At 34.6% G+C, this 26922-nt stretch overlaps 1 protein-coding gene across 4 annotated transcripts in view; it reads right to left on the reverse strand.

The window, feature by feature from the left end:
* Positions 1–6223: 6223 nt before the first annotated feature.
* LOC107705785 (tumor necrosis factor receptor superfamily member 19L-like) overlaps positions 6224–26922 on the reverse strand; it is a 36672-nt gene continuing 15973 nt past the window's right edge. For 3 of the 4 annotated variants that reach the window (XM_016509237.1, XM_016509239.1, XM_016509238.1), the window contains exons 3-11: positions 26354–26446; positions 25544–25728; positions 25340–25392; positions 22932–23186; positions 17203–17283; positions 17032–17110; positions 10846–11067; positions 9811–9982; positions 6224–6709 (exon numbers count right to left, since the gene is read on the reverse strand). In XM_016509237.1, coding sequence (XP_016364723.1) covers positions 6698–6709; positions 9811–9982; positions 10846–11067; positions 17032–17110; positions 17203–17283; positions 22932–23186; positions 25340–25392; positions 25544–25728; positions 26354–26446 — 1152 coding nt within the window. In that variant the 3' untranslated portion in view covers positions 6224–6697. Of the gene's footprint in view, positions 6710–9764; positions 9983–10845; positions 11068–17031; positions 17111–17202; positions 17284–22931; positions 23187–25339; positions 25393–25543; positions 25729–26353; positions 26447–26922 lie in introns of all 4 variants that reach the window. The other variant, XM_016509240.1, reaches the window with a different exon arrangement.

The raw sequence follows: 26922 nt of genomic DNA on the forward strand, positions 1-26922 counted from the left end.
TTTCTCAGAGAGAGCACACAGACTTTTCAGTGCTTCAGATCTTATCAGTGAGGGAAAGTGACATCATTTCCTGTATCGTACATAGCTGTGGGAGATAATTCCACCAATTTAAAGGCAAAATATGGTACGGTAACAGAGTTGACGCAAGATTTATTGACGCATTTTTATAAGAAAAAAGTTATTTTTAAACAATTTAATGTTGTAGAATTAAGTAAATGAATAAAATAAAACGAATGAAATATTACAAAAAGAAAAGTACAGTAAAATATTTTGATTACACATCACTTGATGGAAAAAAATGCACTGACTAATTCGGACAACAAGAAATCATGATTTTGAGTTATTTAAGACACTTTTTACACAAATTATTATATTGTTATTGACTGTAACATCTTGTAATTCATACCAATAAGTAACAAATTATTAAAATAAGTAAAAATATAACCATTTAAAGAAAAGCAGAAAAAAATAATGACTTCGGACACCAAATGTATACCTGCAATTATAGAATCACCCTTGTGCCAACCCATGTTTAGGGAGGTGGAAATGTCCCCACAATAACAGTGTGTAAGACTTTTGGACATATTTTAAAGATTCTATGCCATGAACTTGAAATATTTCATATACTTTTGAAAATCCAGCGTTTAGATGATCCTGATACGTGCTCATCGTCACAGTTCCAATTTAGTGTGCGATATCTGCATCAGACGTTCTGCCAACGGTCCGTGGGCATGACTTCTGAGGCTGAGACTACAATTGGGCTAGTTTTGAATAGCAATTGACCCTTCGCAAAAACCCGCCCTCCTTAGTTACTGTTGCTATGTCCGACAAGCCATGCCTCTCTCACATTACACATCATGTTCTCACACAGTAAAAAAATACGGAGCAAAGAGGAAACTGACAGCAAGCCGACAGACAAGACAGAGCAGGTTACTTCTGGTATGAAACAAGGTCTCAGCTTTAAAATATTGTCTTTTTTTTTAAAGAAATTCAAACAATAAATACCATTTTGTGGCTCTTTAATGTGTCGTGACAGATCGCTGTATTGGCACACGTGAACCGATCATCTTTTCATATTTACTTAAAGCACGAAATAAACATGAATGAACATCATAACGTATTTTATTTCAACCGCGGAAGGATGTCAATACACACAATTTTTCAAGTTTAAGTCCACCAGTTAATCTACTCTCCCATCTGATTTGTTAGTCGGGCAAGATGGCGGATTTGGCGTTATGATTGGTCCGATCGCCTGTCAGTCAAGCTCTTTGCAAACGGTCAATTGTGCTGGTTTTGTTTCGCAGACCTGGCAACCCTGTTTCCAAGTCATCAGACTCAGAATTATGCGTTATTCGACTAAATTTCGCATGCTCAAAGTCTAGTGTGACCGCGGCTTAATTAACTATTTAAAGTGTGAAAAGCCCTACTGTTTACTGTTACTGTAACAATTTCCTGGTAATCATCAGGTTATTGCATATAATCCGTCCGACAGCATGTTAGATCAGAATAGTGTGCTAGTATACTGAAAATGCTATAGCTTATACTGTTTTTTTTAGGTTGATACATTTAGCCGTTGCTAATGCTTAAAAATGCAAACGCACATTTTAAACCACTGTTCAAAGAAGTTTGGGGTCAGTAAGTTTTTTTATATTTAATATTTAATACTTTAATTGAGCAAGGATGCATTTGATTAATCAAAAGTGACCGTAATAACCTTTTAAATGTAGTGTTACAAAAGATATTTTAAATAAATGCTGTTCTTATGAACTTTCTATTTATCAAAGAACCCTGAAAAAATATCTCACGGTTTCCACAGAAATATGAAGCAGCACATACGTTTTCAACACCAAGAAGAAAAAGAAGAAGAAGAAGAAACGTTTCTTTAAGCAGCAAATCAAATCAGCATATTAGAATGATTTTTGTACAATCATGTTACACTGAAGACTGGAGTAACGATGCTTTGCATACATGTTACAGTGTATTCACACAGAAAACGGTTATTTTGAATTGTTTTACTGAATTTTTGATCAAATTTATGCAGCCTTGGTGAGCAGAAGATTTTTTTTTCTTTTTCAAAAACATTAAAAAAATCTCACCAACCCCAAACTTCTGAATGGTATATTACCAGAAAAATCATCACAAATATACAGCATGGAGATGCAATGCATTTAATATCAGTCTATATAAATGAAGAGATGTAAAGATGAATTTCCACATCTCTGATACTGCAGTAAAGTTCTTTATTTCAAGAGTATAAATCTCAAGAAAAAACAACATTATTATTAGAATAATAAATAAAAGCAACAACAATACAGTGCTGAGTTTCCCCTTACCTTTTTATCCTAGTTGATCTTTGCAAAGTAAGGTATAACAACGATTTATGTCTCTAGCTATAACTGTGATAGTATTCAAGAAATGATTGCAAACAAACACGTGTGTATTGTATAAAAATTCACTTTATATAAAATGTGCATGTAAATGTAACAAAACTGTGACGCTACCCTTGAGTAGCCTTGCCTGTAGCTTGCCTTGACTACTTCTTCTGAACTACAAATAAATACAATGGAAGAAGGAAATGATGAAACACAGAGTAATATTTCATAATATACATTTTTCAATTACCTCAGTAAGTTGTGACGAAACTTTCATGAAGACACGAATTTCACAATCAAGGTGAAACTCTGAGCTGAGCTGAGGAACGTAACCATTCAGTATCATTTCATTATTTGAGGTTTTGCACAATCTGTACCGCAGCACATGCATCGACTCATTCAGCTATAAATGCAACAGCTCTTCATGTTTCTCTGAGGACTGATGAACACTCAGCTATATCCTGTAAGAGGAAGATGCATGACACCAACATGTGCGTCAGAGGAGCGTTCACACTGCAAGCCAAACTCAACAACTACAATTTTATGCTCAAATGTGTTTTTTTTTCAGGTTGGACAGACACTGAAAAAATTATTTTCGTACTATCTAAACTTTCTTAAATCAAGATACATTTAATTGAGAAGCAGAAAGACTTGACAAGAACAGAACAAATATCTGTCAGTGTGGAAAGAAAAATAAACCTGATTTAATGAGAGAAAAATTCTTAACCCATTGACAGATCATTTTTCTTGCGATATCTGGTCCTAAATCTATGCATTTTAATTTCTCTGTTAATTTCACCATTGAAAAATTTCGAGACTTCAATATATATATACGTATATATAAAAAAATACTTTCTTCCCAGTATTTTTCCCAGGACAAATACAGTATCTAAACATCCCTAAATCAAGATACATTTAAAAGTCTTGTTTTATGTAAAATGTATTAAAATGAAGCGAGCTTAAGCTTAAAACAAGAAAAATAATTGCCAGTGGGGTCAGAAAAATAAACTTAATTCAAAGGGAAAACAAGATTATTTATCATTTCTCTGAGGACTGATGAACACTCAGCTATATCCTGTAAGAGGAAGATGCATGACACCAACATGTGCGTCAGAGGAGCGTTCACACTGCAAGCCAAACTCAACAACTACAATTTTATGCTCAAATGTGTTTTTTTTTCAGGTTGGACAGACACTGAAAAAATTATTTTCGTACTATCTAAACTCTCTTAAATCAAGATACATTTAATTGAGAAGCAGAAAGACTTGACAAGAACAGAACAAATATCTGTCAGTGTGGAAAGAAAAATAAACCTGATTTAATGAGAGAAAAATTCTTATCCCATTGACAGATCATTTTTCTTGCGATATCTGGTCCTAAATCTATGCATTTTAATTTCTCTGTTAATTTCACCATTGAAAAATTTCGAGACTTCAATATATATATATACGTATATATATAAAAATACTTTCTTCCCAGTATTTTTCCCAGGACAAATACAGTATCTAAACATCCCTAAATCCAGATACATTTAAAAGTCTTGTTTTATGTAAAATGTATTAAAATGAAGCGAGCTTAAGCTTAAAACAAGAAAAATAATTGCCAGTGGGGTCAGAAAAATAAACTTAATTCAAAGGGAAAACAAGATTATTTATCATACCCCGATTGATAGACATTTTGTCTTGTTTTAAGCATAAACTCACTTAATTTTTTCTCCTCAAGTAGCAAAAAATATCTTAAGTCATTTTCCTTTTAAAGTAGATGTATTTTGATTTATTAAAATGTTTAAAATATTTTAATTAATTTATTTTATATTTGTAAGGAAAAACAAAAAAACTGAATACGAATAAAATATTTTTTGCAGTTTTTTTTAAAGATAATCAACGAATTTCATAATATGTTTTAAAGGGGTCATATGATGCGATTTCAATTTTTCCTTTCTCTTTGGAGTGTTACAAGCTCTTGGTGCATAAAGAAGATCTGTAAAGTTGCAAAGACTAAAGTCTCAAATCCAAAGAGATATTCTTTATAAAAGTTAAGAGTCAGCCACGCCTACCTAAAACGGCTCGTTCTAACACACCCCACATGTCTACGTCACGATGTGAGAAGATTTGCATAACGCCGCCCAAATATTCACGCAAAGAAAGAAGGCGTAACTTAAAAATATTTGGCTGCACAACTGTTGATAATTCTAATAACAGTTTAACCCAAATATTCAGATGTGTGCAGCGCATTTTATGGAGGACTGTTTCCTGATCCTGGTAGAGTAGACTACAATGCCGGCTGTTCTGACTCACAGACTGTAAGTACGTTTTTTTATATTTAAAGAATTTGCCACAGTAGCGCTTGTTGTTCGTCATTTCTCCGATCACAAATGAAGACATGTTTACGCGGCGCGATGCAACGCAACGTGTAAAAAGACAGTATAAGTCATTATAATCAGTAATTATGTCCCCACTGGATGCAACAAATGAGGAGAAACAATAATGTACAGTATGTGGAAAATAATGTGTTTTTTGTTGTTTTTCAAATCTGATCCACATTCAGCTGCAGTGTGAACGTCATCCAGACTGATGAACACAGTCTTTTGTCATTAATAATGCCCAGTGCCCACTTCACTGATGACTAATGTTTGAAAAGAACCAAGAGAGAAACCAGGTCGTTTGCACTGAAATACAACAGCACAATTAAATAATATCCCACCGGTTCGATAAAGCCAGCAATCTGAAATGCATAAGGTTTAGTGCTAATACTAAATATATTTCATTAGTGTTACATAGCAAAGAAGCAGACAGCTAGTCTGAGGCACTACAGATGTTCTTGAGACGATAATACTTTCAGAAGGAACAATAAACCTTTTTTTAGTTTAGCTTCTAGCATGATTTTCTCATCAGTCCGTCCTAAGATTTGCATGCTGTATTGTAAGACGCCTTGATAAGAAAGCGTCTCCTAGAGATATAAATGAATAGTGTGTTGCTTTGTTTTCTTTTTTCAATAAAGCTGATGAGCTGAAGGTTGTGGTGCGAAAGAGCTTGTTTGTTAATAAATGAAATATTACATCCTACTGACATGGTCAAAAGCTTGTGAACACTTGAAAATGCTCATTTCTATGTGATATTGCTACTATTTCTGTGCTATTTACATAAGCAGTTTTTAAATTGTGGAACAATTAGCCGCCTGTTTTTTTAATCCTTAAAGAAATAAAAATGCAAACCAAAAAATGTGAAACATAGTGGTCCCAAAAAGTGTTTAACCATACTTAAAATGTCTGAATGTCATTGCATTAGTATCAAACCAAGCTTATTTGAATAAAAAGACTTCAGCACACTTTTCAAGCCAATCATTTGACACAAAGAAGTTTGAAAGGATGGAGTAATTGTTGTCATTAGTGGAACATATTCATAGTTAAATTGCTGGACTCTGCAAGCAAATATTAAGACAATCACACATTTAAGGTTTAGGGCTGCTGTACATTAGTCATGTATATTCCCGTTTCTGACTTTAATGTTGAAGTTTTGGTTTAGTTTCCTGTTCTTATCTTGTAGTCTTTGTAGTTTCTTTGATTATTTCAGTGTTACCATTTCCTGTGTTTGGTTCTTGTTTCCTTGTGTTCTCCTTTGTTCATGGTTTCTGATTTAGTCACATGAGTGTCATTTATTTCAAAACTGAAGTCCAAAATGTGACATTCAAAAGCACATTCACTGTATTAAAGGTTTTAGTTGGTGAACTAGTGTAAACCATCTTAAATAAATATTTTTGTATATCCTGTACCATTGCGTGTAAAAACCACAGAATACTAATTTTTATAAAAACAATAGAATATATAATACGCATATGAAATTGACAATGTGTTTTTGTAGGTTTTCTTTTATTTATTATTAACAAAACAAGAGGTTTGCAAACTTTTGACCATGACTGTACATATGCAATTCATTTAAAATCTTAAATACTAAAAAACAGAACTACAGTAAAAAGATGTAAATCAAACTAGTTTCTCATAATACTTGGTAATGTTTTCTAACTGGAGAGAACGTCTCACCGGTGTCTCGTTGTTCTGAGTGCTGTTTTCCGCACCTCTTTAGTGTCTTGTGGAAGCACACATGCTTTCGGAGGAAATGCCCTTCACTCTCCTATTATCTGCTAGCAGAGACAGAGCTTATTGTTTTTTAATAAAATAGTTCTAGGACTTATGCAATAAATACGAATGTTTCCTAAGGTCTTGAATTCAAGGCTCCTCAAGGTGGTGAATACTGACGTCACCGTCACACGACTCGCCTCCTGATGATGTAATCAGTCCCGTCCTGGACGTCCTCCTCCTCAGCCTTTCAGATGTTCATCTGGGAGAGAGAATAATTAGTCACATGAATTAAAGGATGTCTCGAGTCATTTGTTGGTTAACAAATGCAAAAACTTTTCCAGCCACCAGAGGGCGCCAGACAATATGATTTGACTCGGTATGAACTGAACCAGTGGAAAAAGTCAGAAAAAAGTTTTTAAAAAAAAGTCCAGCTCTGACCGGAAAAACAGAGTTTCTGAGTTGAGGACAGCAGCAAACCCAAACAGATTCTCACATTTGTCAAACTGAACCAGTGGAAAAAGTCAGAAAAAAGTAAAAAAAAAAAAAGTCCAGCTCTGACCGGAAAAACAGAGTTTCTGAGTTGAGGACAGCAGCAAACCCAAACAGATTCTCACATTTGTCACTGTATTCATCCGTGAAGCACCAAACAAACACAATGAACCCTCTATGGATCACATGATGTGTTTTAAAAATGTAAAAATAAATAAGAAAATACAAATTTTATTCAACAAGGGCATTAAATTGATCAAAAGTGACAGTAAAGACATTTCCAAAGTTACAAACAACTTCTATTTCAAATAAATGCTCTTCTTTTGAACTTTATCAAAGTATTATGAACAAAAACGGTCACTGTTCCCACAAAAATATTTCCAACATTGATAATAAGAAATGTTTCTTGAAACATTAACAGCATATTAGAATGATTTCTGAAGGACCATGTGACACTGAAGCAACACAGGAATAAATTACATGTTAAAATATATTCAAACAGAACAGTTATTTTAAATCATAATAATATTTCACAGTATTACTGCTTTTACTGTACTTTCTAAAAAAGAAAAGCTATTTTCTAGTGTTGTTCTGTGTGTCATTTAGAAATGCCGTGAGGCTGAATTGTGAAGAGAAGCCTTGAGGTATTTCTGTAAATCCCAGGAGCTATTGATAGTCAATGTGAAGCCATTAGCCCACCGTCCCGCAGATTCTTATGCAAGAGGGTAAACAGTTACGTTAGGTAACAAAAACTGACCTTCCCTCGATGCAACTCCTCTACAATTATTACACAGCCCTGCATCACATTCACTGAATGAAATCCCATACCTGTTTCTTACTCACTTCCTCGCAAAATATGTGCATTTCATACCATTTTTGCTTTCGACAATGATTTTTAAGGTGAAGATGTCTAGTATTATCACTTAATCCGCAGAAAAACTGCCACAAAGACATGATTCCTGTCTGAATCTAAGCCAGATTTCATATTTGTTCTATTCACATGTATGAATGATGCTGAAGACAATATTTAAGATTACACCGAAAGAAGAAAATGCAAACACTAGCCAGATGTTTTCTGCTGGGTGTTATAGCTTATTTATTTATAAGCTTGTGTTTATATTAAGTTATCTGACATTATATGGGAGTATCTGAACATATCTTTACACTCCTTTGCATATTGTAAGTTAAATGATACAGTTTGAATACTTTACTTTGAATTTTAATACTTTGTCATTTGCCAGACAATATGATTTGACTCGGTATGAACTGAACCAGTGGAAAAAGTCAGAAAAAAGTAAAAAAAAAAAAAGTCCAGCTCTGACCGGAAAAACAGAGTTTCTGAGTTGAGGACAGCAGCAAACCCAAACAGATTCTCACATTTGTCAGTGTATTCATCCGTGAAGCACCAAACAAACACAATGAACCCTCTATGGATCACATGATGTGTTTTAAAAAAATTGTAAAAATAAATAAGAAAATACAAATTTTATTCAACAAGGGCATTAAATTGATCAAAAGTGACAGTAAAGACATTTCCAAAGTTACAAACAACTTCTATTTCAAATAAATGCTCTTCTTTTGAACTTTATCAAAGTATTATGAACAAAAACGGTCACTGTTCCCACAAAAATATTTCCAACATTGATAATAAGAAATGTTTCTTGAAACATTAACAGCATATTAGAATGATTTCTGAAGGACCATGTGACACTGAAGCAACACAGGAATAAATTACATGTTAAAATATATTCAAACAGAACAGTTATTTTAAATCATAATAATATTTCACAGTATTACTGCTTTTACTGTACTTTCTAAAAAAGAAAAGCTATTTTCTAGTGTTGTTCTGTGTGTCATTTAGAAATGCCGTGAGGCTGAATTGTGAAGAGAAGCCTTGAGGTATTTCTGTAAATCCCAGGAGCTATTGATAGTCAATGTGAAGCCATTAGCCCACCGTCCCGCAGATTCTTATGCAAGAGGGTAAACAGTTACGTTAGGTAACAAAAACTGACCTTCCCTCGATGCAACTCCTCTACAATTATTACACAGCCCTGCATCACATTCACTGAATGAAATCCCATACCTGTTTCTTACTCACTTCCTCGCAAAATATGTGCATTTCATACCATTTTTGCTTTCGACAATGATTTTTAAGGTGAAGATGTCTAGTATTATCACTTAATCCGCAGAAAAACTGCCACAAAGACATGATTCCTGTCTGAATCTAAGCCAGATTTCATATTTGTTCTATTCACATGTATGAATGATGCTGAAGACAATATTTAAGATTACACCGAAAGAAGAAAATGCAAACACTAGCCAGATGTTTTCTGCTGGGTGTTATAGCTTATTTATTTATAAGCTTGTGTTTATATTAAGTTATCTGACATTATATGGGAGTATCTGAACATATCTTTACACTCCTTTGCATATTGTAAGTTAAATGATACAGTTTGAATACTTTACTTTGAATTTTAATACTTTGTCATTTAAAACTAAGACTCTTGACAGCTGCATTAAATCTGATATATATCTTTATTCTTATTTTGCAAAAACACTGTATGTGATGAAAAATGTTACTGCCATTTTTAAACTTGGCTTCATTAAATTAGATAATATTAGGCATTTTTTAAAGATTGTCTACAGTGTTCTTCACCGGATGTTCACTAACCTGGACTAACTAGCTATGACTCAAGAAATAACTCTGAGTGTTTCCTATTCATTTACTGGTGAGACTTCCTGTAGGGGTTTTTACACATGGCTTTAGACAATGAGCTTCAGGTCAAGGCAGTAAAGGGAGAGATGAGGAAGAGGAAACTACAAACCGAGTGCTTGGAGGAATATTCCTGTTCCGCTTGTTTACAAACTCACCTCCTGTCTGGACTTTGAGGAGGCGGAGTTACAGGAAGAGGACACGCCCAGCAGGGAACGCTCTTCCGCAGGCTCGGTGTGGCCACTGTCCATGGAGTCCGTATCGCTCGGATCCGGCTGGGTCACTTCCTTGGAAGCTGACTTGACTTCTGGGATCTGAGCGACTTGAAACCTGCCGTTCACATGCAGGTGACACAGAGGTCAGTCAGTGAAACTACAGGCCTGATGTGTCACTGTGAGCAGAACCGGGTGTGTGTGTGTGTGTGTGTGTGAGAATGAGACGTGAATCACCATCTCAAACCAACACACCTGATTCATTCAGTCATTGGGATTTACAGGTCTGCTCCAAAACCTAGTGAGCTCGAGAGACTTGACAGATTCCAGTAGACTCTAAACTCTGACACTAGTGTACTGATATATTGAAGTTAACATATCCAATTAAGCACAAAAATATTTTTTTCTTAAATTAGATCAATTTTTTTGTTAATATTATCACATTACATTATTTTTTGTTGATACACTCCACTATCTTGGAAGAATTTTTTCAGTTTTATCTAAATTCTATGCTTTCTGTGATAAAAAAAAAAAAAAAAAAGACATAAAATGTAAATGTAAAACTATAAAAAAAAAAAGAATGATCGGTAATTATTAAAACAAAGTTGAACTAGTAAAATTACTAAAACTAAGAAAAAGAGAGCAATATATATATTACAAAATATATATATAACACAAAAATGTTTAATTGGAAAGTAATTTAAAATATTAATAAATACTATAATAATAAATAAAAGAATAATAACACATACAAAACTGCCTAAAAATATTGGGCAAAACAAGGCACCTTAATGTTTTGTGAAATGGTTTGGATGGTCTCTATATGGGAAGTACATCTATTTTGTCTAATAATGTTCACCAGTTTAAAAAACAAGCTTAAAACAGATTTCTCATGTATGGATTGAAACAACACATTTGAGCTGAAATGAAGGCCTTCTCTGAATTCACATAATTGTATATTTAATTTTCTATTTTTCTTACCTCCCTACAGACAGGATGGTGACCTCCGGCATCTTGACCAGGTTAGTGGGGCTCTTGTGCGTATCGATGGGCAGCAGCAGCTCAGGCCACTTCTTCTGACTGCAGCGGGAGCAGCAGAGGCCGGAGCGCGGGGCCAGCCCGTTTATAGTGTGCAAATGATGCTGATGAGAACACAGCCGCGGCAACGACCGGAACGGAGAGAAATGAGGAAGAGCCGGAAACCTGAGAGAGAGACACAGGCAGAGAGACACTCACACTCATAGCCATACTGTGAGTGTATTTTACAAAAATATTTTTTACAATACTTTTTAACAAAGGTACAGCAGACTGGAAACGATGCTAGCCAAATTCAAGCCTGGGACAATGACATGGCACCCTAGCAACCACATAGCAACGACCTAAACATCTCAGAGCACCTTAGCAACCAGACAGCAATGCCCTAAACTACTCAGAACACCTTAGTAACCACATAGCAACACCTTAAACTACACAGAACACCTTAGAAACCAGATCGCAACACCTTAAACTACACAGAACACCTTAGAAACCACACAGCAACACCCTATACTACACAGAACACCTTAGAAACCACATAGCAACACCCTAAACTACTCAGAACACCTTAGTAACCACATAGCAATGCCCTAAACTACACAGAACACCTTAGAAACCACATAGCAACACCCTAAACTACTCAGAACACCTTAGTAACCACATAGCAATGCCCTAAACTACACAGAACACCTTAGAAACCACATAGCAACACCCTAAACTACTCAGAACACCTTAGTAACCACATAGCAATGCCCTAAACTACACAGAACACCTTAGAAACAACACAGTAGCACCTTAAACTACTCACAACACCTTAGCAACCAGACAGCAACACCCTAAACTACACAGAACACCTTAGAAACCAGACAGTAGCACCATAAACTACTCAGAACACCTTAGAAACCAGACAGCAACACCCTAAACTACACAGAACACCTTAGAAACCACATAGCAACACCCTAAACTACTCAGAACATCTTAGAAACCAGACAGCAACACCCTAAACTACACAGAACACCTTAGAAACCACATAGCAACACCCTAAACTACTCAGAACATCTTAGAAACCAGACAGCAACACCCTAAACTACACAGAACACCTTAGAAACCACATAGCAACACCCTAAACTACTCAGAACATCTTAGAAACCAGACAGCAACACCCTAAACTACACAGAACACCTTAGAAACCACATAGCAACACCCTAAACTACTCAGAACATCTTAGAAACCAGACAGCAACACCCTAAACTACACAGAACACCTTAGAAACCACATAGCAACACCCTAAACTACTCAAAACACCTTAGCATCCAGACAGCAACACACTAAACTACACTGAGCACCTTAGAAACCACATAGCTACACCCTAAACTACTCACAACACCTTAGCAACCAGACAGCAACACTCTAAACTACACACAACACCTTAGAAACCACATAGCAACACCCTAAACTACTCACAACACCTTAGAAACCACACAGCAACACCCTAAACTACTCACAACACCTTAGCATCCAGACAGCAACACTATAAACTACACAGAACACCTTAGAAACCACATAGCAACACCCTAAACTACTCACAACACGTTAGCAACCAGATAACAATGCTCTGCCATCAGCACTACAAAAATCCAGCGTTTAATTAATGCTTTGGTATACCAATGAAGCTTGATTCTTGGCGTACCGAAACAGGCATGCGCAGATAGTTCTTAAAATAAGTCTTGAAGTATATTCAGGTTTTCTCTAAACACACTGAGAGCACATAAACCACAATCCATTCATGGAGTCCTGATATCCACCCGCCCCCTCCCATAGTTCCATTGTGATGATGTCAGAGGCCCTGAGCTCGCGGCAGCTGTATAACGCAGCGCTCTCCGCCTGCAGAAAAGGGTCTGGAATTAAAGGATCTCTTGAACTGAGCTGTTATTTCAGCAGGCACTGATGATGGCAGCACACCGGATCTCCGGATCTGTGCCAGTAAATTTCCCAGAAGTCACTGTACAACTGTGATTTCAAAGAGATGAAGCAGGCTCTGTCTCTGACTGTTATGATGTGTTTGACATTATAAAATGCATAATTATGACTCTGAAATCTGATTGGATGCAACAGTCAATAAATATACACATAAATGTACAATAATGCCCAAAACAAGTCCATTTTCGAAAAGAAAAAAAAAATAAATTATAGAAAGCTCTCTCTATGCTTTTTAAGGGACCTTGACCTCACTGTGGTGATGTTTCAGTTGGAAAATGAACAAGCACTTCCTTCTTGATGATTTATAGGCTTGTCAGCGCTGCAAACCAGGTGTAAACTCATTAACACAGACACGATCTCTCCCTCAGCTCTTCTAACACTACATTGATTTTTCATTAAGGAGTTTACAAGAATAAGCTGCATCTTTAGCTCAGCTAATGGAAAACTGCTTTCTGTTTCACAACTGGGAATTCCTCTCAGAGCTCAATTCATTTCATAAGGCTGGAGATGAGTCACGCAACGATTCAAGCATGAACTGTGACTATCTTCAATCATACACTAACATTCAAAAGAATTGAGTTTTTTAATGTTTTTGAAAGAAGTCTCTTCTGCTCACTAAGGCTGCATTTATTTGATCAAAAATACAGTAAAAACGTTAATATTATGAAATATTATTACAATTTAAAATACATGTTTTTTTCTAAATAAATGTTAAAATGTTATTTATTTCTGTGATGCGCAGCTGAATTTTCAGCATCATTACTCCAGTCTTCAGTGTCACATGATCCTTCAGAAATCATTCTAATATGCTGATTTGCTGCTCAAGAAACATTTCTTATGTTGAAGAGAGCTGTGCAATTTTGATCAATTTAATGCATGCTTGCTGAATAAAAATATTAATTTCATTATTCAGTCTTATGTGTAAAATGTACATTTCACACTTTAAAACTTGCAATTATCTCATAAGACAACATTAAACCTATAATCTCATAAATTACATGCTTTGCTAGTCACTTGCTTATTATTATTCATAATGGGAATATTGAAGATAGCATTAGAGCAAATAAGATAGATTGACAAGCATTAACAAAGTTACTCTCTACTTAGTCGGGGAATGTGAATATAAATTGGTTTTGTAACTTTCTTAAGAACTGCAACATACATGGTTTAAATGTAAACTTTTTAAGACATTTACTTGTCTTACATTAGTTGTGACTCACAAGTCTTACCATCAGTAGTTTATCTAGGATGCTTAGAGCTTATTCTTCTCCAGACCTCCCTGTGGTGACACATACTGTACATGGAATATTTCTCACAAAGACACTAGGAATGAAACCACAACGGTTCTTTATGTTTCTATTACAGTTTCACAGATAGACACAGACTGACTCATTTATGATGCTGTGTTGACATAATGACCTGCACTGTGTGTCACTAATGTGCAAGGAAAAAACATCTTAAAAATCCCATCGTTTTAAGGACAAAAATATACTGTGCAATAAAAAAAATGACAAAATATAGTTGCATGGCCATTAAGAAATATTTATGGACAATGCATTTTCTCAGTTCAAAGTTAACTCTGTGTGCTGCGTGTGAGTTTTCAAAAGTGATTTTGAGTAGGTTTGTGTGTGTTCTTACTTGATAGATGAGCTCTTGTTGAGGGCCATCTGTTTATTCTCATATTCCTGCAGAAGTTCTTCCAGAGCAGTCGCATTTTCTGTAACACACAAACACATCGAGATGCAATGAGACTCTGATCTCACAGTGTGATGTGAGGGTGAGTTAAATGTGTCAAGAAACATCACACACCTTTCTTCTCTGTGATGAGCCGCACCAGAATGCTGATGGTGTCTTCATTGGGGTCATCAACAATGTAGGGACAAGGGTTTCCTGAGGAGAAAAGCAAAACCGTTTTAAGTCTGTACACTTTTTGCTATATTTTATATTTTAAAGTGTTTATATTTTATTTGCTCATATAATTAACAATGTTATTATTATTATTTATTTTTTTTAGCATTTTTAAGGATTTTTAAATAATTTTTTATTTATTTTATTTCTTTATTTATTAATTTTTTTGCATTTTTCCACCTGATAACTGTTATATAGTAAGTAAAACCATCTAGTTCAAACAAGATTTAAAAAAAAAAGTTTTTATTAAAATTACACTTTAATTTAGTACAGTTTAGTACAACAAATACGGTATAAAGATTTTACAATTTAAATGTCTTTTTTCTAAAACTTCAAAACAGTGTTATTATTGTCAACTAAAGCTAAAACTATTAAAATCATTTTCTGTAATTGAAATAAAGCTGAAATAAGATAATATTCTATAAATATTAGATGAAAAACCTACATGAGAATAACATTTTTTTTTGGCCTTGCCAACCAACTTAAATAAATAATTAAATACATAACAATAATTAAAAAGGTTAATAAATACAAATGAATGAAAGCTAAATAGAAATATTTAAATAAAAATGAATAAAAATTACAATTTGCACATAACAAAATCACTTAAAATTAAATAAATAATTGAAAACTAAAACTATGAAAGCTAATTAAAAATGCTATAATAGTATATAAATAATTCTAAAACAGCACTGCTTCACAGTGTTTGTTTTCACACAAAAGTATCATATATGTCTTTGTAGACAATTTTCTCTTTTGTTGCATGGAAAATAAAAGCGCAAACATTCTGCCTAACATCACAGAAATAAGGAAATATTGTGGAGATGAAATGACATTAGGTGCTAAAATGCTCTTTAATGAATGACAGTGATTCATTAGTGTGGCACATGTTCGGGATCATGTGTGTGATCGTCTGTGGAGATTACATGACAATTACGGATGGGAAAGCAGCTGTTTCTCCCTGACATTCAGGACATGTGCTGCAGTTATTCTGAGCTCACAGAGTCACGCCGATTCCCCGCTGAACACCAGCGTTCAAGGCCAGATTTATAACAATAGACACACACAAGCTCCTCCAAAACCAACTGGGCTGAAAGCTGGCCAGGACATTCATGCATCATTGTACTTTAATTTATCACGTTAAAAATTCACATTGCAATACAGTATAGTGCCAGTCAAAAGTCTGGAGTAATTCACATTTTCTAATGTCTTTTCTGCTCACCAAGGCTGCATTTATTTGATCAAAAATACAGTAAAAACGTTAATATTATGAAATATTATTACAATTTAAAATACATGTTTTTTTCTAAATAAATGTTAAAATGTTATTTATTTCTGTGATGCGCAGCTGAATTTTCAGCATCATTACTCCAGTCTTCAGTGTCACATGATCCTTCAGAAATCATTCTAATATGCTGATTTGCTGCTCAAGAAACATTTCTTATGTTGAAGAGAGCTGTGCAATTTTGATCAATTTAATGCATGCTTGCTGAATAAAAATATTAATTTCATTATTCAGTCTTATGTGTAAAATGTACATTTCACACTTTAAAACTTGCAATTATCTCATAAGACAACATTAAACCTATAATCTCATAAATTACATGCTTTGCTAGTCACTTGCTTATTATTATTCATAATGGGAATATTGAAGATAGCATTAGAGCAAATAAGATAGATTGACAAGCATTAACAAAGTTACTCTCTACTTAGTCGGGGAATGTGAATATAAATTGGTTTTGTAACTTTCTTAAGAACTGCAACATACATGGTTTAAATGTAAACTTTTTAAGACATTTACTTGTCTTACATTAGTTGTGACTCACAAGTCTTACCATCAGTAGTTTATCTAGGATGCTTAGAGCTTATTCTTCTCCAGACCTCCCTGTGGTGACACATACTGTACATGGAATATTTCTCACAAAGACACTAGGAATGAAACCACAACGGTTCTTTATGTTTCTATTACAGTTTCACAGATAGACACAGACTGACTCATTTATGATGCTGTGTTGACATAATGACCTGCACTGTGTGTCACTAATGTGCAAGGAAAAAACATCTTAAAAATCCCATCGTTTTAAGGACAAAAATATACTGTGCAATAAAAAAAATGACAAAATATAGTTGCATGGCCATTAAGAAATATTTATGGACAATGCATTTTCTCAGTTCAAAGTTAACTCTGTGTGCTGCGTGTGAGTTTTCAAAAGTGATTTTGAGTAGGTTTGTGTGTGTTCTTACTTGATAGATGAGCTCTTGTTGAGGGCCATCTGTTTATTCTCATATTCCTGCAGAAGTTCTTCCAGAGCAGCCGCATTTTCTGTAACACACAAACACATCGAGATGCAATGAGACTCTGATCTCACAGTGTGATGTGAGGGTGAGTTAAATGTGTCAAGAAACATCACACACCTTTCTTCTCTGTGATGAGCCGCACCAGAATGCTGATGGTGTCTTCATTGGGGTCATCAACAATGTAGGGACAAGGGTTTCCTGAGGAGAAAAGCAAAACCGTTTTAAGTCTGTACACTTTTTGCTATATTTTATATTTTAAAGTGTTTATATTTTATTTGCTCATATAATTAACAATGTTATTATTATTATTTATTTTTTTTAGCATTTTTAAGGATTTTTAAATAATTTTTTATTTATTTTATTTCTTTATTTATTAATTTTTTTGCATTTTTCCACCTGATAACTGTTATATAGTAAGTAAAACCATCTAGTTCAAACAAGATTTAAAAAAAAAAGTTTTTATTAAAATTACACTTTAATTTAGTACAGTTTAGTACAACAAATACGGTATAAAGATTTTACAATTTAAATGTCTTTTTTCTAAAACTTCAAAACAGTGTTATTATTGTCAACTAAAGCTAAAACTATTAAAATCATTTTCTGTAATTGAAATAAAGCTGAAATAAGATAATATTCTATAAATATTAGATGAAAAACCTACATGAGAATAACATTTTTTTTTGGCCTTGCCAACCAACTTAAATAAATAATTAAATACATAACAATAATTAAAAAGGTTAATAAATACAAATGAATGAAAGCTAAATAGAAATATTTAAATAAAAATGAATAAAAATTACAATTTGCACATAACAAAATCACTTAAAATTAAATAAATAATTGAAAACTAAAACTATGAAAGCTAATTAAAAATGCTATAATAGTATATAAATAATTCTAAAACAGCACTGCTTCACAGTGTTGACAATTTGAGGGAAAATTAGCTTAAAGTACTAAAAATGATATGGGTGACACATACATGTTTTTGACCGGTTTTGTGAGCTTCACAGTGAACAAATATTATTTTGAAGCTCCAGCAGTATTTAAAACTTCTCTGTGGGTGTGTGTTTGTATTGTCGTGATGTCATCCCCATCATTAAGTACTATTTTTAAAAGAGTTTAACAGCACAGGGAAACCACTGCACTCTGTCCTCATTAGAGTTAAAAACACGCCAATTCACCATTAATCACCACAGGCAGACGGATTCAGAACACACCAAAAATGTCGTCACGCAACTGCTAAACTCTGACAGTCTCTATTGTGATGCATTTGTGAATCTATAGCATACAGAAGGCTCAGTGTGTAGTTATCAGTGTCTCTATGGTAACTATATCCCAGAGTGAGGCAGCTGGGGACGTACTGTAGAGAACAACTCACTCAGCACTCAGCTATATTCACCCAGAATGAACGTCAGCACTGCAGCGCTGCTTTATTATTCTGATCAGCCAGAGACACTCTGTTCGAATCATAGTCATGCACCTGCTGAAGTGTTTGGACACTTAAAATGTCAAAATACCAATGCAAGTGTTATTTATTGTAAAGAAAGAGTGTTTTTAAGCAAAACATTTGACAAAAAGATGTTTGTAAGTCTCGAATGATCTAGTGTTGAAAACCTGTGACTGTTTGTTTGGTGTTGGAGGATAATGTTGATTTGTGGTTTCTCTCTTTCTCTAGGACACCTGTGTGAACCGACTTCATCCATCCACTAAAAACACCTGCTGCTTAAACCTGATCACAAACTGGCTAGAAAATACACTTTATTTTTATTTGTTTATTCGCAAAAAGTTTGGATCTTAGATTTTCTAGTGTTTTTGAATGAAGTCTCTTCTGCTCACCAATTAAGGCTGTATTTATTTGAATAGAAATAAAAACAGTAAAATTGTGAATATTATTACAATTTTAAATATCTGTTTTCTATTTGAATATATTGTAAAATGTATTTTATTCCTGTGATGCAAAGATGAATTTTCAGCATCATTTTTCCAGTCTTCAGTGTCGCAAGATCCTTTAGAAATCATTCTTATTAGGGATGCATCGAATGTTCGGTAACCGAAATTATAATAAGCGAAAAAGACCGAATAAACTGTACCGAACAATGATGTGACGCGATCAAATAGCAACCAGCGTAGAGTGAGAGGCGCAATGCAACAAACATGTCAGCAGTGTGGAAGCATTTAAAACTGTCGGAGAAAGACGCAAAAATCATTACAAGCACCGACGAAAATTGGCAAAATACATGGGGGAAAAAAACCTCGGAAAACCTTGTTCGGTATTCGGCCTTCGGCCCAGTATTTCATTTTGTTCGGTTTCGGCTTCGGCCAAGAATTTTCATTTCAGTGTATCCCTAATTCTTATATGCTGATTTGCTGCTCAAGAAACATGTATTATAATTATTAATGTTGAAAACAGTTGTGCTGTTCATATTTTTGTGAAAACCGTCATACATTTTATTTTTCAGAATACTTAATATGTGGTTCAAAAGAACTGCATTTATTTGAAATAGAAATATTTTGTAACATAAATGTATTTTATGTCACTTTTGATCAAAGTATTCATTTCATTTAAAATGGTAGTGTACATGTACATTTTACCATAAATGTTATGTTATATACTGTACAAATTCTGACCATTACATCAAGTTTATAGCCTACTAATTTAAATCATGTTTTTGTTTTTAAAATATTATTTTGCTGCTATAAAATAACCAAAGCAACATTTTTGTACTTTCTAGTTTTGGATGATATAGTGAGGTTATTCTATGTCTGTTTGTCTATCTACAATAAAATTACCCGCTAAACTTGATGCAATGTATTGCAGAACAATCTAATCCAATGGCTTCAATCTAATTTCAAACTTGCTGTGAGCCATAAAAAGGCTCTTTTTAGCTCTGTCATTATTGTACTGGTACACCTATTGTGCTTGAACTTTCTCTACAGTGACAGGGTGCTGCTGGGAAATGCATCTTTGACACCTTTACGGTTTGATCTCAGAATAGCAGGTGTGGCCAAAGGCAAAAATACTGTACAAACATCATACTGATGCAATACCTGAATCATCTAATATTGCATACTGCACCAGACCTCTCTTACAAAATACAGCTGAAAATCGAAAATGCTCGGACATCTATGCGGATTCATCTCTCAGCTGAAATGTGCAATGGCTATATATCAGATTACTGTTAGACTCTGAAGCAATTAAATACTGGTCGAGGTAGAATTGCTCTTGAGTGCTTGAAAGCAAAGTGCTTATGCAATCGTTCCAGCTCCAACAAAAGTGCCAAGAAAAGACATTTAATTTAGTACTGCACCATCAGAAATCGACAGGGAACAGTGACGTAACAACAGCGAATGAAACGCTGCATTCTGACTGCAAACGTTGTTACTTCGTTAAATGATTTCGACCCCATTACACCCCAGAGACTCATCATCCTCTTTCATCTGGATGCCTGCTCTACGCCGTCCTGGATCCAACCCAGACTTATACAACACAAGCTTTCAGACTCCACTCGAGCCAAGACGTTCATTATTAAACACCTAATGGCTATCTTGTGATGTTTTCAATACGCGTTGTTCCCAAGACCTCTTACATAAATGGTGCATAATAGTGCACCCAATAGGCTATTTTCTTCTTCTATGTATGTCGGAACACTTAAAATAGAGGTTTCGCCTGGCAGTCTTGCAGTTTTTAGTAGTTTAAGTGTGTTTAGGTCGATGTGAATCTGATGTAACTCACACTGACCATGTTAGAACTAGTCAACAGTAGGGTGATAGCAGTTAGAGAACATCTACAAGCACAGAACCAACTGAATTATTGATCTAAAGAAAGGAGATACAGTGGGAGTGTTGTGCTGCTCAAAGATAGATGAGGAAAACAGAGAACGCTTTAGCAATCACATAGCAACTCCCTGACAACTTTGTAGCACTGCACAAGCTTTGCACACGCAAAGAAACATAAAAATCAGAAACATAAAAATCACATTCACTTATAGATTTAAAGGAACACTTAACCCCAAAATTTAAATTGGCTGAAAATATTCTCACCTTCAGGACATCCAAGAGTTTGTTTCTTCATCAGATTTGGAGAAATGTAGCATTCCATCACTTGCTCACCAGTGGATCCTCTGCAGTGAATGGGTGCCGTCAGAATGAGAGTCCAAAAAGCTGATTAAAACATCACAATAATCCACACCACTCCAGTCCATCAATTATCATCTTGTGAAGCCAGAAGCTGTGTGTTTTTAAGAAACAAGTCCATTAAGACGTTTTAAATTTAAACTGTCGCTTCTGGCCAAAATATGAGTCCATAATCCATAATAACACTTCCTCCAGTGAAAAAGTCCATCTTCTGTTGTCCTCCCACATCAAAATCCACTCACATTTTTGTATAGATATGTTTTGACTTGTAAACGGTGCTTGACCTGTGCATATTTCTCTCCTGATTCAGAACAGATTACTTTTTCACTGGAAAAACCATTATTATGGATAGAGGACTTAAAACGGCTTAATGATGGCTTTGTTTCTTACAAAGATGCACCTTTTCACTTGACAAGATGTTAATTGATGGACTGGAGTGGTGTGGATTATTGTGATGTTTTATCAGCTGTTTGGACGCTCATTCTGACGGCACCCATTCAGATCCATTGGTGAGCAAGTGATAAAATGGTACATTTCTCCAAAATCTGATGAAGAAACAAACTCATCTACATCTTGGATGGCCTAAGGGTGAGCACATTTTCAGAAAATTTAAATTTTTAGGTGAACTACTCCTTTTACCATCATGCACAGCCTCTTGTGGCTTACATGATTAACTTCCTTTTTCTACTTAACACAAACAATTATGCTGCCTGACATCCTGAACAAAACCCAACTCCAGCTCTGCTGCTCTGCTTATTCAGCAGCAAAACATGCTGTAATTAAGGTGTCATTTACTCTGTTCCTGGAGATGTACCCGCTTTACAGGCAGAGCCTGAACCATCATATGCTAGTGCTACTGTAGATGAAACACTGAGCTCATCACAACAGCTGTGGCTCCACCCACTGATACACATGCACACAAAGGAGAAGAAAACATTCTGTTCTTATTTTGTTCTGTGAATTTATTTAGTTTCACTCTTAGGAGAAGGGGTTTTAGTCTAACAATTGGGCCACTGGGTTAATATTGGAAATCAAACTTAGGTGGAGTGAGTTTTAACTAGGGCTGCACGATTTGGGGAAAAAATCTAATTGCGATTTTTCTGGTTAAAATTGCGATTTTTAAAACAAATTAACAAAAAAATAACAATATAATATTGGATAAGACGATAAGATAATAACAATACTAATTTTATTTTACAGAGAACTATTGTTTTACAGAAAACAGGGTTACTTGTTAACATACAGGCCTGTAGCTGTACATCATATGATACTAATCTTTGAAAGAAATTTCTTATTTTTTATCAGGAGGTATGTAAAATCAAAAATGGAGTCCATGTCTTTAATATGAAATATGAGCCTTTTATACATTCAATGTGGGGAAAGAAAAAAGAAAAAAAACTCCTGTACACTTCTATACACTGGAGAAAAACATGGATTATCATATGTTTACTTCAAATTTCTTTAGAGAGAAGTATTATTTTCCCTATTTATGGCCAAGACACATTTCTCATTATTATCAATGTTGAAAACCGTTGTGTTGCTTAATATTTTTGTGAAAACTGTGAAATATTTTATTTTCAGGATTTAAGGAAAGATCAAAGGAACATTATTTGAAATAGAAATCTAAGGTAACATTATAAATGTCTACTTTTGATCAGTTTATTGAATCCTTGCTGAATATAAGCATTAATTTCTGTGATTGTGCACCATACCTTCTTTCTGTGGAGTGGCGGCTTCTGCATCCACCCCGTCTTTCTCCGCATTGCAGCGGTAGCCCTTCTTCTTGAGCAGGTTGCAGATGAGAATTCCCAGCAGGCCCATCACACAGAAGATGGGCACCAGTGCAAACACGGCGTACTCCGTGCTCTTCTCCTCTGGACCCTGAACGCTGGTGGCGTTTGCACCTCCCACTCCAGACCTGTTGGGGGCGCTCTTACCAACGTTACGTCTCCGCCGGCTGTATGGCTCTGTAGATATACACAAGACATAATTACTTATACAACAAATGATTGCAGTTCTAAATGGCTCAAAAGGGGTAATTAAATGTAACAAAACATGTAAACATGAATCATTATACAACATTTGATCAAACTTTGATAATTGCCTTAATCTTTTAAACAATTGAGAAGACAGTGAAACAATCTGATTGTTTCAAGACAATTTGAAACAATCACCTGTCAAGTTCTTGAATTCATGTATCAGCATATGAGAGTGTATTGTGCATGTTATTTTTTGACAGACATTGGTGTTGTTACATTCAAATGACATGAATTTGAAAACAGATGGATCGTAAGGTAATAATTATTTATTTCTTAGCCATCAAATATTCAGTGAAGCGATTGATTGTTATGTCGATATTTTTAGTGTGCTAATATTCCAACCGACAGCCAGCTTAAGTTTTTGACGGACGTGATAACATGCATAATGGGTGATGTTTGATTTTTGGAAAATTATAAAAAGTGCTGGAGACATTCGAAATGCTTTTTGCGTAGATAATTATAATAATTTTACAGAATGAAATTCATTTTATGGCATAAATAAAAACCATGTTACTCAGAGATTCATATGTTTGGCTTGTCAAAAATGTTACATTCAGTTTTTTTTTTTTACCAATAAAGGAGCTGTTTTTGATGTGCAAAGTAATTTTTATTGTCTCTAATAACGAAAATCTTTTATTTAAACCCATGAAAATGCAGATCCTGTTGTAAATAATAGTGAAAATTCACTTTTTAAAATGGTTGTTCCATTATATATATGTGTGGAGTTCCACACACCGATAAACCGTACACTCAGTTTTTTTTTTTTACCAATAAAGGAGCTGTGTTTGATGTGCAAAGTTATTTTTATTGTCTCTAATAACTAAAATCTTTTATTTAAACCCAGATCCTGTTGTAAATAATAGTGAAAATTCACTTTTTAAAATGGTTGTTCCATTATATATATGTGTGGAGTTCCACACACCGATAAACCGATAAACGCCACTTTAAAAAAAAATGAGCTGAATGATTGCCGTGCATTATTCTCCACATATAGCGCATCCACATCGCATCGCGAGTTCACGTTTTACTGCAGAAGCCGACAAGCGCCCTTGTTGTTTCTGAACAGAAGCAGATAAGTCAATTTTAGCGAATCAGCGCGCTGTATTCAGGTCAGGTGACAAGGCTACTTTCACTTTGAAAAGACGAGCTAGCTGAGAGGAGTTTCGTCAAAGCTGACTAAAAGTGATCGAGGATGGATAATTTCGACGAACTTGATGAACCTGTGATATCTTCTTCAGGGCGAAAAAGGAAAATAAAAGCTGAAATGTTTTCACGGAACTTTGCAAAAGCAGCGCGTTACAATAGTGAGGGAAAAGCTCCGTGTATTGCGTGTAATCACATCCATACAGTTTATGATCACAACAACGCTTGTCAGGCATCTACATTATCATCTGAGGAGATTACAGAGATTAAACAAGTGTTTTTTTAAACTCTAAAACATGAAATGTGGAGTTAACTGCTTTTGCTATAAAACAAACTTTTAATATGTAAAAAAAACATACTTTCAATGAACTTTAATTTTGTAAATTACCTGTATTTGTTTAAGTTATTATTACTTAATCAAAACAACCCAACTGCAGTTTGATTGATATTACTTGGAATTCGCAATAAAAAAAACGCCATTTCTGAAAAAAAATAAAATAAAAATCGTTTTTTTGCAAATGAACTCTTCCTATATAATATATATATTGCTAAATGTAAGGTTTTATATAATTTATGCTGTTTAAAAATAAGAATAACTTCATTACAGTAATGAGAATCTAATAAGATATACCATTAAGAATAATAGTGAATATTTAAAAAATAACAACAAAAGTTTAAATTCTGACTGTTGGATGAGTCGCATTTGAAGTTATTGTGAAAAAGCCAATATATTGGAATAAGTTTCTACCTTGTTATCTTGCAGAAGAATTGTTTATTCTTATGTTAATACTATTAAATTCAAATATTTATTGATTTTTTTCTTCTATGTACTTTATTGTTTATGAAGAGTAAACTGAACAGATAGGTGCGGCCCTCAATTTCCAGGTTTGCTGTGTAACGTTCACTCAACACTGATGTATAAAATGCTAAACACTTACTCCTGACGCAGGCGTGGAGGGTGGAGGACTTCCATGTAGCAGCAGGGTGAAACCTGAAAAACATGTCAGTTCATAAATACGCCCCCTCTACGCTTTCCATTTCATTCAGTCTTGGAAAGTTTGTGAGACTAGGAAAACACATCTGCTCTGATACCAAAGTGATGCAATGATGAAGACAACGACTGAATATTTTTTGTTCTTTACCCAGGAAGACATCCTCCACACACGGCGTCAGAATGCGAGGTCGGTGCGGTCGAGATCCAGCGGTTCAGTGCCCTGCAGGAGAGATGTGGGCGGCACGGCTCAGTGTCATGGGTATCAGAGAAGGTGCCTGCTGGGCAAGTCTGGCACAATCCGGTCTCACCAGGACCCTCAACTTCCCCGCAAGCCTTAAAGAAACAAATACACACCACTAAGATGACACACAAAGAACAAACAGTTACGTCTCTCATAGCATGGTATCAATTTCTGCACTGAAATATGTTTTATAAATACATTACTAAAAATAAGAATACAAATGACAAAAAATAACTGTATCCATCTAAGAAGCTTTACTCTTAAGAACAATTGTTTAAAAATAAATATAAAAAAATATAATATAAAATGTACAGATACATTATTGTAATGACATTGAAAATGTAATGGAAATAATGTCACAATGCAAAAAAAAATAAAAAATCTCAATGGGCCTAAAAAATGGTTTTAATTCTCTTTATATAAAATATATATATTTTTTTATTTTTATTTTTTTTTTTTTGTGAAATGTTCCCTGGAAATGTTCATGAGATATACTCACAAAACTTTTTAGGTTTGGCTTGTTTAGACGATAAAAAAAACCCCATCGAAATCTTGAATGTGCATAAATGCAATCATATGATACATTTTTACAGAATCTATTGTTTTTCTGGTATATACCTAAAGTGGAGTGAATTCTCTGGACAGAGATCATAATGTAGGGCATACTGGACCAGGCACATGTTTTGTGGAGTGTGTTGTGGTGGTGTTATCTCTCACCGTGGTGGGCTCCTGTCCGGCTGGACAGAGCGGACACACACACCCGTCCTCCCACCGACACTGCGCCGCTAAAGTCCCCCATAACTCCAGCAGCTACAGACACACACGACACCAGCCAGTGTTAAAAACACACAAACACACCTGCCTGTGAGAATCAAACTAAAAAAACTGCTGTATAAATATTAGGATAATACAGTGGGTAAAACACAGGATAGTAAAGTGTAGTTTAAGGCAGGTGAATAGGATAAAAGTTTTCACTAATAGATATCACCATATATTCCCCAGTTGATTAATCACAATACATTAAGACATTTGTTTTGTATAGCAGGTTTTCTGAAATGCTATGTTTAAATATTCAGAAAAAAGGTATTGTCTGTCTAGTTAAATATGCACTAATTTGCATAAATTTCCAAAACAGAAATTTGAACATTGGATAAAGCCAGATCCAATATTAATTTTTCATTTTGAGTACATATTTTTGGATGTTTTATTTGGATATTCCTTTTTATCATGTAATAAATCAGAAAAAATTTTCAACTGACAGAAAAAAAATTATAAAGTTTTTTTTT

Source organism: Sinocyclocheilus rhinocerous, unplaced genomic scaffold (assembly GCF_001515625.1).
Source record: "Sinocyclocheilus rhinocerous isolate Xijiao unplaced genomic scaffold, SAMN03320098_v1.1 scaffold834, whole genome shotgun sequence".
NCBI lineage: Eukaryota > Metazoa > Chordata > Actinopteri > Cypriniformes > Cyprinidae > Sinocyclocheilus > Sinocyclocheilus rhinocerous.